This window comes from Cariama cristata, unplaced genomic scaffold (assembly GCF_000690535.1).
Source record: "Cariama cristata isolate BGI_N322 unplaced genomic scaffold, ASM69053v1 scaffold13242, whole genome shotgun sequence".
Taxonomy (NCBI): Eukaryota; Metazoa; Chordata; class Aves; order Cariamiformes; family Cariamidae; genus Cariama; species Cariama cristata.
The window spans coordinates 14,872-28,284 of NW_009605573.1; the positions used below are offsets into that span (position 1 = coordinate 14,872).

Consider the following 13,413-nt stretch of genomic DNA (forward strand, 5'->3'; position numbering starts at 1 on the left):
CTGAAGATTTCCTTCTCTGTGGTCTCTAGGAAAACATCCTCACACCTCTTGTGGGTTAGAGACCTACACAGTGAAAGCAGCTTTTTCATTAAAATGTTATTGAGGGTATCAAAAAGAGCAAACCAAAAGTTTACATATGTTTTAGATAATTTCGTTCCCATATAGGAAACAAGTATTATGCAAGTACAACCGTTACACTTAAGGAAAAAAGTGCAATCAGCAAAGTTAAGAAATCAAGTTCACAGTTCAAGTATATTAGGAAGGTGACATCTACCAGTGGACTGTGCAAGCTGCTTGCATGCCCTGTCCGTTGTTCATTAGAAAGCCTAAAAGGCAGCAAAACAACCATCTGTGATGCCTAAGGGAAGATACATCAGGACAGAGAATAAGAATATCTGCTGTCTTAAGGCACGACTAAGAATTCTTTCCAAGCAGTTAGAACAGCCATTTCCTACTGGATCTTTGTGAAGAAAGTGTCCAAGAGATGGATACTAAAAGCTAGGCCATATATATCACAAAAGCAGTACGTGACAGTAGAAGGAGGCACTTGAACTTCCCTTCTCAGAGGCAGCAGCTTTTCACAGTTGGCTTCCTGAAGTAGTATGTCTTCAAAGGCAACTGAAGTGATTTTACATCTGGGTTTGTTCTGGACTGTTTGTTTCTTCTACTTGAAGCTGCAGCCAGCTCCAATCTAGAGCCTAAGGAATAAACAGTTAGAACTACAAAGTTCAACATCAGCTTACAGTTGAGATTTCTCTAGAATAAAGGGGAAGCAATTTAAAAATTTTACTGTGAACAAATTGGTCAATGTAGTTTTGTGATGAACCATGCAAATGCTGTGAAGGAAACCCTTAAGCTACTTATTTTCTCTAATATTTTACTTTCTTTTCAATATTCTGCTTCATTAATTAAAATTGGGATAGCCTTTATTAATGCTTGAATGCAATTTTGCAGGATTTTTGTACAACAGCCAAGCACCTTCCCCCATGCTTTACTGTTCAATACAACTTAGGTCCCCATCACATGGCTCCCGTTCTCAGCAAGCAGGGAATACGTCAGTCAGCAGTTCAAGTTGCGGAGTGGGTGCTTTCTGTCTCCCACAACTCCTACTCTCTCCTTGTCCAAAAGAGTAACATGCAGATTTCTATTAGCCATATTACACAAGCAGAAGTTTGAAGCCCTGAGCTTCCCAAGTCCATTTACAGAAGAACACCAAGTATGTTACCATGAAGCTCTGCTCCTGATCCTTCATTGTGTCATGCATCACATTTTCTAGCTGGCTACAGAGTTTCTGTGATTCCAGCAGTAGCTCCTCACTGAAAGGGACAATTATTACACAATTATTTTCCAGGGCAGTTTTGTTTAAAGATATGCTGCCTCTACCTTTAAAATATTTCTGGCAGGTAGGCTGCAGAGCACTGAAGAATATTAACCTTTACCAGTCATCTCATAAGCTAGTAATTCATATTGCAACTGGGAAAGTTGGTGGCATCCCCAGATTTACTGGGACAGGGGAAAGGAAGCATGTTGCAAGTTGGAGTTGGGTTCTTACTCTGTGGAGTGACTGTTGCTAGAGAAAAAGTTGCAGAACAGCCTATAATCTAAAGGATTAAGCAACACGCAAATAACCCCAGGTCTGTCATTGCAACTGGTGTCAGTTCATTTAAGCAAGCCAGAACTACACGTGCATGTTTATAGCAGTCTCTTCCTTTATGATATAGCTCAGCTACTATCACCTTACATGACAATGCTCCAACAATTCCTGTTGGCAGTGCACTTCAAGTAGGCCCAACCATTCCAGATAAAACAAACCCTTTATTGTTAAGGCAGGGGGAAGTGAAACTATACATTATTCCCTGTTTTTCATAAGGAAGAGTCACAAGCCCCAGAAGTGCAGGTAGTCCTGGATTCTCAAGTCCCCAGAAGCTACGAGCTAGAAAAGACTGCTGATAATGGAAGCTGAACACAAAGTGTAAAATGTGAGAAAGCCTGTGTGTCATTATTCCACAAAGCAGGAGCCCCAGCTTTGTAGTGCTGGCATTAGCAGCTACAGAACTCCAGACTTTGCCTCACCTTTTCCTGACAGATTCTGATAAATTGTAGGTTCCAGAAGGGACCTGCAGCAGCAGCTGACCAGGGCTACCAAGACGTGATGTGTTCATGCTCTCTGGACTGCCAGTAACAGGACCGCGTACTTTACTCTGAAGAAACCACAGAAGATTCAGATTGCAATTATTTCCATTAATTTCCAGCAGCAAGGAGTATGGCACAGCCTGGGACTTGGCTTTAATACTAATTCAAAATAACAGAGAAAAGAACCATAGGACATACTATATTTACTATTACTTCAGTAATCTGTGCTACAAACTGTATTTTCAGGTTAAACTGGAGTTTTTATTTTACTTACACAAGCAATTTTCAGCAAGTTCCACAGTTCTTTCTGTCGTTTCTCCTGAAGTCTAACAACCATTTCCTCATCTTCATTCATCAGATTCATCACTTTCTCCACTCTGGGGAACAATTCCAGAGCCTTCTGCTTGCAAACTACAGTTTTACTATCAAAAAAAAAAAAAATAATCAGATCATACATGGGCAACTGCAGTAGGCAAACATCTCTGAAGTTTCTTATTTTCTGTAACACTCAGAGATCTCATTAGCTGTACGCACTGGATTTTAAACCTCTAGAACAAAACCTCTTGCTGAAAGAAAATGCTTTCTCTCAACCCTCAATAAAAGCTGACTCTACAAAGCTCACCTGAGCTGAGCATAAATGACTCGGACTTTTTTTTCAAAGGTCTGGATTGCCTGTAGGAGCAGTCGTACTATTTCTTGACTGTCACCACTCGTCCTCTGATCTGGAATGAGAGTCAGAGTATTACACAGAAAGGTAGGCTTACAGGCCAGAGTGAAAAGATTCTTAGTGGCTTGTTTCTACTGCTGCTTCAATCCTGAAACATCCCAAGTTCAGGGCATGCAACTTTGAGTGGGGTGAATGGCACTGGATTTTAGCCACCTTCTTCAAAATGATGAGAATTGGAAAACAGAGTTGATAGAGTGGGTCTAATGCCTTGGGGCTGTATAGCTGCTCAAAGGAACAAGCTATGTCTTTCATCCTTCCTACACAGAAGCAGCAGCATGTGCTTGCAGCAACAGCTTCCTCTGAGAAGAGGTCCAGAGGAGTTTTAAGAAGAGCTCAGAAGGCACCAAGAAAGCAAGGCTGGCCTAGTTTAAAATTGACTCCCTGACTCCCCTCTCCACAAAAAGGCGAGTCCAGTAGAGTCCATGTGCAAGCTAGCACGTGGGCAGGCCTAGAATGCAGAGAAAGTTTTCTCCATGCGCATTACTACATCTCCCAAGTTACTATCCATACAAAGCAAGCTGACCTTAGGCTAAAATGTCTTTTACCTCTTGGTTTCTCTCTCAATCTCCGGTACAGCTCTCTGGCTTGTTCTTCTCTAGAAGAAAAAGGCACAGAACACAAAGGACTTCTCTAGAACCTAAATTACGAATAAATAGTTCAAGAACTCAAATCTTTTTATAGACACCGGTCTGCCATTTCAAACCAATGACAGGTAAGGAGTCAAAAATTGTCTTTTAGTCTCAAAGTTCTCTCAGTCCCCCATAATTTGGGCTGAAGAGAAGCACTTTCATTATGCTGCAGTGAATAAGCTTAGCTAGCAATACTCCTGCATCTGAAGTTCAAGGGAGTTCAACTCACAAATCCTCCAGTGTTCCTCCTTGTTTACGACCTAGTGGGCTTCTCTGCAGGTCCACAATGTCTGTTTGCAGGGCCATCATCCTCTTCACTAGCTGATCCACATCATCCTCCTGAAAGCAGGGCAGAAAATAAGCAACAGGACAGTCTCATACTAAGAGACACCACTACTCACACTGGCTCTTCCTTTCACATTTCTAAACACTCGTGTCGGCAAGATGCAAACAGCAGCCTTTATCAAAGACAAATGAGAATATGAGTAATTCAATTCAAGTAATATGAGTATTTTAAAAATTGTATTTTCAAATTGTATTTTCTATTACTCACAATATGAGTAATTTCAGTTCAAGGAAATTAGCTTGGTGCTTTAGGATAAAACAACTTCCAAGAATTTTTTTTATATAAAATTCAGCCTGCAGCAAAGAACCATTGAAGGGTCAGACTTTGTAGTCCTCCTAGTTCCCAGGCCATCATGCCTCCTTTTCCTTGGCTATTCCAGATCTCTTCTCTCATCCTATCCATCGCTTTTCCCCTTTTCCCTCAGCACACAACCACATCCACTCCTGGCACCCCAAATTCTGCTTTTCACTTGAACTCTTTCACATGTAGAAGCTGCCGCTTGTTAGACAGTCATTCTGCCCTCTGCCTCCTCCGAACAGAGGAGGGCCAAGTGTTGGAAAAGAATAAGATATCAACTAATTACCTTTTGCTACTTGTCTGGGAGCGACAGTTCTTGGCCCTACTTACAGGGTTTACACACTGTCTTGTGTCAAAAGGCTGAATGCCTTACTCAGAGCAGGTGCAGGATGTGCATCAAGAATGGGAAATCATTGCCTTTTCAAAATTCAAGACTGATGCTTAAAATTCTTGTATTCAATCACCTAATTGTTCACTTTCCCATTCAGTTCCATATCCTCTTTTCAGCTATCCTGGCTCAAGGATTGGGTTAGCAGGGCACCTGAGTGCCAACACTGCAAAATCCCCTCTCTCATTTCCCAAGATCTCCCTTTTTTCCTTAGGCCTTATAAACAGTGAACTGCATGAAGTACTGGCAGTGGACAAAAATGGTGCTACCCAAACCAAGGCAATGTGACATCTGGAATCAGCCCAGACACAAGAAGTTTCTATTTAAGGGAAGACAATGAAGAAAAAAAAAGAAAAAAAAGAAAAAAAAAAAAAAGCAAAGAATAAGCCTCTTTTTCTTCAGGATAAGCAGTTAGATCTAGAAACATACTCGCCCACAGAGTTCCACAGCTTGCTCCATCTCTTTCCAGGCAAACAGCAGCTTCTCAGAAGCTACAGGAATGAAAGAAGAGTGACTGCTTTTCTCAGGTTCATACAGGAAAAGGTAGATACTTCGTGGGGATAAGAGGTATAAAAAAACCCTCTGCTTGCCAGATGCTATACTCACTAATTCCAAATTCAATCTGCTCTTTATACTTCTCCAGATCGATTTGGATGCTTGTTTTAAAGAAGTCCAGCTTTGCTTTCAGCTGCTGGGAGAGGGAGGCCATAGAATTCTTCATCTTTGAGAGGGTACTATTGTAACGCAACAGATTCATCCTGCATAGAAAAGAATAAGGTCTTATTACCCTCCCAAATTAAATATACAGGCTTCCACTTCTATCAAAAGTAGATACTTCGGAGTGTAGCAGTGAGCACAAAAGCAGTTGTGTCAGAGGACAGAACTCTTGGCTTTTCATTAATCGTTAGTGGCTCCACCCATGGGCTTCCCCATTCCAACAGAGTCCCATTCCTGTCCTTTCCCTTTCACCAGGGAGCAAAGGCAGACAGAAGTATTCTACAGAAACTGCCACCGTACATGGCTGCTCGCTGCCCCTGCTGAAGCCGGTTACAGTCCTCCTTCAGCATCCGGATTGTGTGCCAGATCTGACCCCACACTTTCCGCAACTGGAGAAAGTGGAGATTCTTCTTTGGATCCTGAACTGGAAACAGAAGTGGGGGAGGGAGAAACACATGTATCAGCGTGAAACCTAAAAGTAGTGTTACCACATGACAAAACAGACCAAAACATCACTCCTTTGAGGAGCATGTTACCTCTTGCAAAGACTATAGTTGGCTAACCCCTATGCAGCTTCCCCAGTATATCAAAATCAAACACCTCCTTTCCTCAGTTATTTTGACAAATGGAATGAATGCTATGCCAGTCCATTTTACTGCTTCTTCAGTCCCAATATGCAAAAGCGCTCTCTACCCTTTGCACATGATACAGACCACAGAACACAGGCAGCCCTCTCAACACGTACAACCTCTCTCATTCGTGCTAGAGAAAGTCCTTACGGATGCAGTCAACACTTTCCGGATGAGGACGCAAGGCAACCTGAGCCTCATAGGCAACTTTCTGGTTGTCAAAGAGGAAGAGGAGGTCTGTATCTGCAGCTGCAGTATCATTCACCTGCAGAAGACAAAAGACCCAACTAAGTTCTCTCAGGAAATGCAAGCCTCAGTAACACCATAAGCAGAACATTCCTCCCTCGGCCAAAACTGAGCACCAAAGGCAATAGGGTGCCTATTCTGCAAGGGCTGTTAGGTCTGTGTGGTTACTATGACAAAAGCCTGCCAGAACAGGGAGTGCTGTGCTCCCAGAGTGAGAGCAGTACCTGCTGATCCACTCAACAGCAAGGAAGGGAGTATCCAGGCTCACCTTGCTATCAGATACATGTTTAGTGGCCAACTTCTGAGACAACAATGCAAGTCCAGCTTCCTGCAGTAGCTCCTGGTCCTGTTCTGGGATTCCCGTATCTGACTGGATCCTGGCCTTCACAGTCTGCAGAGTGTCCTCCTCTGTCACAGGGTAGGTGTGTACAGTTCCCGTAACCATGTTCAAAACATGAAGCAACTACAAGAAGAGTAGTGTGACATGAGAAGGGCTGAAGATACATTGGTCATGTTTGAGCACAGATCCCAGGAGTGAGACACTGGCCACCGATAAACTGTTCAAAGCACTTGAGAGCTCAAGAAGTCACTTTGCAGCTACTTCATAACCTTATGCCAAAGTCCTTGTCCTCCATCAATTGGATGGGAGGCCACATGGCAATTAAACAGTTTCGAATGCAGAATCCTCTATCAGAACATGGAACCAAGTACACACAGAAGCTATTTGCTACTCCCAACAAGCTCAGGGAGTACTTGTCCTCAAATAAGAAAGAGGAAAGCATCTGTCACTAACTGTCAGGAGACAGCTAAATGAGACTCTGTGCTGCTCCTCCTTCTAGGTCTATGACTCAAGCTTCTTCTCTCATGGGCTACAGGTAACTGCTCTCCGGAAAACTTTTCAGGGTAATACAGACCCATTGCTCACCTTCAAGTTCAAAATGTCATCCAAAGCTTTGAAACACCCATTGGGTCCATATGTGGGATCTGTACCTCTCTGCCGTGGGTGCCACATTAACATGAGTTGCAGCCATTTTTCCAGCCTCCCAGCCAAAACACTGAAGGACCAAAACAAGAAGGGGATCAGAAGAGGTAAAAGTGCATTTGCAGTCATCATATGGCCTGGTCTCTGCAGGAGGACTGACAAACAACTTCCCCACCTCCCCCGCCCCCTACCCTGATCACAAATGCAGCATTTAGAAAGCAACTACACAAGTCTGACAAGGGACACAAGCATTGTTTGTTTCATGCACTCAATTTATTCACAGATTAACATAGTAAGGCATATAATATAAACCTGGTCCTTTAGCAGAAGAAACAGTTTATCCCAGTGTCCTGGGGATTCTAGTCCTCACCTGTTTAGATTGTTCGGGTAAGGTAAACTGCTAGAAAATTTGACTTCTCCAGATAAGTCTTCTGAAACGACAATATCCAGCTCACTCTTCTGTCGCACTTTTGTATGCCTAATGAATTTAAGCAAGTACAATGGTGAAATCATCACCTGCCTTTCCCAGCTTGCATGTTAGTAGGTTATAAAGCTACTTGTGATGTATGCCATACAGATGCTGCTTTGCTTTCTGCTACCTGTCCTGCAGGAGTCAGTCCTGATCCCAAAGAGCAAGTATCAGAAATGCTAACTTGTTCAGGTAGGTCGAACTCCTGTGAAGGGAGTCCGTCTCCGTGAGGGCAAGGAACATAACGATATTACCCTAAGAATCAAGGGACCACACTTCTACTTCCTGTAAACAGGATAATTGCATTGTGTGCACTCTTCTTATCACCTGGCCCGAGCGCACTCACCATTGCACTGGCTGCCAGTTGGGTAGGAATGGTCGGAAGCCTGTAATGCACTCAAAGGCCAGTGTGCCAAAGCTCCAGTAATCCACCGTCACCGTATACTTCTGTTGTTCCAGCAGCTCTGGAGCCTGACACAGTTTATACAGACATGAGACAAAGCCACCCATCTCTTAGCTCTCTCTATCCTTTAAAAGCTCATTAACATTTGTACAACAGATTAAAGACAGTGCTGAACACTCTGCCTCTCACAAGGTTTGAGATCCTCTCAAAGTGAACAGCAGAGGTTATTGGCACTCCTTCTTTATAAGAGATACAGCTAGCAGACACTGAAATCCCAGTGTCAGCAAAAAAACAGTCACCTTTGCTAGCTACAGCACCCCAAACCAGGACAAGTACTTCCTCCCAGCCCAAAGCCTGATAATAGTTAACTATCCCACTGCAAAGTGGTAGCTGCTCTTTTAGCTGAATTCATTCCTTACCAAGTACTGTAGAGTCCCAACAAAGGATGTGCATAGGCTACCCTGATCCAACTCCTTAGCATAACCAAGGTCAATGATTTTGTGTATTAACTGAAACACACAAGAGAAAATAAGAACACTAGAGAGAAGTCCTGTTAAAAGCACACAATACAGTAGAGAAAGAAAAGGTTCAGCTCTTCAAAGGTATGCAGGAAAGGTCCCAACGAAGAGACAGAAACAGGAATGGGAGACTCCTGTAGATTCCCAAAACCACAGAGTATGTAAAGTTGCCACTGGCTTGATACACACAGAGCTGGAGACATTACTGCTAATTCAGATCTTTGGTCAATCAGTACAGTCTGGTTCTTTCCTTAGTAGTTGAAAGTGAAAACGTCAAGTGTTACCAGAAGTCTAATATAACCTTTCATCTCAGCTGCACACAGAATACTTCATCTGACACACAGATCTGAGCTAGCTGTTATCCTGGGCTGAGTGCTCTTGCAGAAGGACCACTGTAAGTGCATGAAGCACATGCATGTTCCTCTTACGCTTACTTGTCTGTGCAGGCAGAGACACCTGGTTCCTGCTTACCCTTTGCTCTCCTTGCTGCAGCACAATGTTCTCTGGTTTCAAGTCTCTGTGGATGATCCTGTTCTCATGAAGGTACCTGAGAGCAGAAGCTGAGACACAGAAGAAGCCACTTGTAAGAGTGTAACTAACAAATAGTACCTAGCATGAGCTCAATAAGGATCCATTTCTACCTAGTATAAGCATGGTTTTTGGGTCAAATCTTGTACAATCAAACATACAATGAAACACCAAGCGCAAGAGGAAGAGTCAGCATCGAACACTTCTGGACACAAACAGAGTTTGCTCTCTGGGTCTTCCCTTATACCCTTCTTGTAAGGTGGAATAATACTGCCTAGCTTTCAGTCAGCAGGGACCTGCCCAGACTCCCAAGACCTTTGGCAGATGATCAAGAGGGGTCCTGCCATAACATCCGTCAGCTTCTTCAGTACTCTGGGGTGAATCTCATCAGGCCCCATGGATTTGTGAACATTCAGCTGATACAGCTGGTCCCAGAAAATTTCAGTGTCCACAAATGGAAAGTCACTGTTCCCGCACTTGTGGTCCTCCGACTGAGGGAACCAGGCAGCCCAAGGTCTATCAGTATTATTAAAGACTGAGGCAGAAAAAGCACTGAATGCCTCCACTTTTTCTTCATCCCTATTAGCCAGGTGACCATCTTCAACAAGTATCAGTCCAATATTTTCTTTAGATCTGCTCTTGCTATTAACCAACTTTAAAAATTCTTCCTTATTGTCTGACAAAACACTGGCCAGTTTCAACTCTAACCGAGCTTTAGCCTTTCGTGTCATCTCCCTGCATATATGAACCACATCTCTGTAATCTGCCTGCAAAGCCTGACTGTGCTTCCAGAGATCATACAATTTCTTTTTCCTCTTAAGCTCAGTGAGGAGTTCCCTGTTCAGCCAGTCTGGTCTTCTGCCCCGCTTGCTCGACTTAGGACACACTGGAATTGCCTGCTCCTATGCTTCTAAAAGGCGTTCTTAAAGGCTGACCAGCACTCATGGACTCCTAAGCTCTCAAAAGCAATTCCCAGGGCACTCTGCTAAATAGTTCCCTGAATAGCTTGAAGTTTGCTCTCTTGAAGTCCAGGGTAGCAACTCTGCTGTTCTTTGTTTCTCATTACACTGACAATTTTAAACTCAACCATTGCGTGATCACTGTGGCCAAGACAGCCACCTACCATCACATCTCCCACAAGTCCTTCTCTATTCACAAATAGCAAGCCTAGGAGGGCATCTTTCCTAGTTGGTTGAGTACTTGTGACAAGAAACTCTCTCCCATTAACTTCAAGAATTTCCAAGACCTGCTCATCACAGCAGTATGATATTCCCAACTGATGTCTGGGAAGTTGAAGTCTCCCATAAGGACAAGGACTATCCACCCAGAAATTTCTCCTAACTGCCTACAGAATAACTCATCAGTGCTAACATCCTGGCTGGGCAATCGAGTAGCTATACTCAGCTTTTCTTTACCTATCTGTTTCTTCAATAGTCTTAACCTTGAACCCAAAAGCTGCTCTGCCAATCACATTGTTCTGTCCTGTCCACAAGGTGTTCTTTTCCCCATTTCACCTGCAAAATTCTTCATAGGAAATTTCTATGCAACATACTTTCTCTGCTGAGAATCACTGAGACTCCACAACTGGCAGACTGGTGAATTCCAACTATACTAGAAAGACAAAAAAAAAATCTCATCTGAAGAATACACAAAGGCAGGATAAATGCCCTCTATTCTCTCACACTTGCTCAAGGTAATACCTTAATATATCTCCCCTCCTGTGGATAAAAAGAAAAATCACCATGCTAGGAAAAACAAAACTTGGCAGCATTTCCAGTTTGTGCTTCTTGGCCATGACTCAAGCCTGAGGCAAAGGGACTCACTTTTCCGCTCTCTGAGACTTTGTGTACCTTCTGACAGGGTTGCATTCCCAGACATAGCTCTCTTGTTCAGTGCAAAATGATCCATCTAGACTTTCACGATTATCAACAATGTAACTGTCCTTTTCCTGAAGGACAGTAACCCTACAAAGACCAACTTGGCATGCACTGTAACTGATCAGGAGAACAAGTTATATCAATAGTCAAAAATATTTCTTATCAGCTACAGTTCAAATCATACAATTGAAAATTTGGATCTGTTCCTCTTCCCATACACACACAAGCATGTGAACACAAGCTTCACTCTAATAATCTGCCACTGTCTCTGGTCAGCACTCAGTATCATTTCCTGGTCACTAAGCACAAGGATGAGGCAGCAGAATACAAATGCTCTGGGAACACAAAGGACAGGAGATAATGCCCAACAGCCACCCCCGCAGTAAAAATAATGACAAATGCACATTTATTATCTTGCCACAAACTCATTTTCTAAGAACACATCTGCCCCAAACACACTTCTTAAATATCTTCTCACTAAAGTCTTAGCACTTGTCCAGCTTTGCCTCAGCTGCAAGTCTTACAATCACAACACAGCTTGACCAAAAAACTCCACCCCAAAAGTCTCTAGACAGCACGTGGCAATCTTTGCACCAGAACTGTCTAAAATTCCACATAGTGGTTGCCCAGATGCTAATGGAAATCCACTGATCACATACACCCTGAAGCCCTGATGATCAGCTGTTAAGCTGAGGGTGGAGACTGATGTGCAACATAAACCAGAGCCATGTGGCAAGTGTCCACCTATCCAGAACCTTCCAGGAAATCCCGAGTGGCACTTTTGCTGGGCAAAAAAATCCATCTCTACATTTTCAAGACAAAAAATCAAAGGATGGCTCTCCCACTGCAAGGGCTGGCAGAGCAAGACAAGAAACAAGTATATTCTTCAAAGGTTAGTCTAAGATGGAGTCCTTAAGGTCACCGCTCCATATCCTTAGAGCGATTCAGCACTGAAAGGGCTTCCATAGTTCAGACAACTGAAGGTACTGCTATGCCTTACCAATATCAGATAACAAGATGAGAATAGCTTCTTCCCGCAAGCCACAGCAATTTTCCAGCTGATTCAGGTACTGCAAAAAAACAACACAGAATATAGTCTTTCCCTCCTGTATCTTGAGTAAGGCTCACAGTCCCACAAACTCTCACGGATGCAAGAAGTTCCAGTAACAGCAATGAAATTCTCTAGAGGCACAAAAAAATCTATGGGATTGCAACCTCCGGTAGCAGCAATTACAGCTTCAGGCCTTGGTCTAACCACATGGGAGGAGAAAAGGAGTGGGTGAAAGAAGTCAGTGCCATCCCCATTCTCTTCCTTCTACTTGCTCCAGCCTTCACAGCCATTTCCCCTGTGCCTGGCAGTATCAGCTGAAATCTCAGTTCTAAGCTCTGGGTTTTATCTATGGGCAGATTATAGCAAAGGTTAGAAAAACAGTAAGATTAGAATTAACATGTGGGTTTTTTTCCTACGACAGATAGGAGTGAATCACTTTCAGGAAGGGTATATATAGCCCACAGATGCACCCTGCCCTACGATGGTCTTGGCCATACTCATATCCGGTTGCACATCCCTCACACGTGCCCTCATCCTCTATGTGCAAACTCCTCACAGTGTCACTTGCAGCCAAACAAATATGAAAAGTTTCAGAAAGCACTTAAGTCTTCAAAAGCTGAACATAGTATCAAGGACCAACCCATCAAAACCTGTTGGTGCCACGGCAAGAATTAGGAAGCACTAGGATGTGAAAACAGAGGTTTTACACAGGAACTTCAGTAGAAACCCTAGGATCAGCTGAGAAGCTGATCCAGTCCTTGGTCACCATCCCAGGGACCTCACCTTGCGCAGGTCTCCACCTTGGCAGTACTCCATGGCCAGCAATGGCAAGTCATTTGGTGCAAGCTTTTGCATCCCTTCAGGGACGTCACGGGCAGCCACCACATTGGGATGGTTCAGCCTGAGGAGTGGAAATGAGGCAAGCACACATGATGAGCAGAACCAGGGTAACACAATCGTTCTGCAACAGCCATGCAGTTTCATGTGCTTATGGACATCACACAAAGTCCTACAGAGACATTGATCTTTTTAGAAATTGAACTAGTGAATTCTAAAGGTCTGCAATACATCCATCCTTCATGGACCTAGCCTCATCCCAACTCCTTGCATTTCACGTGCAGTCAGTGCATTCCTTCAATGCACGCTCACAGGAGATTTATCTAGGAGCTACAAGAACATGCCTTGTCTGTTGCCATGCTCCAGAAAAGAGCCAGATCAGAATCAGACCGTTGCATCCTACAAAATCAATCCAACGCCCCAAAGAACAACCCAGCACATGCACTGATCTAGGCAAAAGAGCAGCTACGTAGCAGAATTGTTGTAACGCTGAAGACAGTGTCAGAAGTGCTGGAGAAGGAAGTCTAAGACCCAAGACTCCGACGAAACACAACCCGAGGTTTTCTTTAGCATGTACCTCTACGCACTCGCCCCGTAGCTGGGTCGGGCACTCTCCCGGAAGAGGCAGCAAGCGGC

At 43.7% G+C, this 13,413-nt stretch overlaps 1 protein-coding gene across 1 annotated transcript; it reads right to left on the reverse strand.

Moving 5' to 3' along the window:
* Positions 1-281: 281 nt before the first annotated feature.
* Positions 282-12,841, reverse strand: IKBKB (inhibitor of kappa light polypeptide gene enhancer in B-cells, kinase beta; the record flags this gene model as incomplete). The annotated part of the gene is made up of 19 exons (XM_009696024.1): positions 282-698; positions 1,226-1,316; positions 2,074-2,201; positions 2,408-2,555; positions 2,756-2,855; positions 3,406-3,455; positions 3,719-3,828; positions 4,950-5,011; positions 5,127-5,278; positions 5,538-5,661; positions 6,017-6,131; positions 6,381-6,575; positions 7,038-7,167; positions 7,465-7,572; positions 7,910-8,034; positions 8,386-8,475; positions 8,956-9,044; positions 11,890-11,959; positions 12,724-12,841. Coding segments are annotated over 19 exons (2,074 nt in total), but the record flags the coding sequence as incomplete, so codon positions are not given.
* Positions 12,842-13,413: the final 572 nt, after the last annotated feature.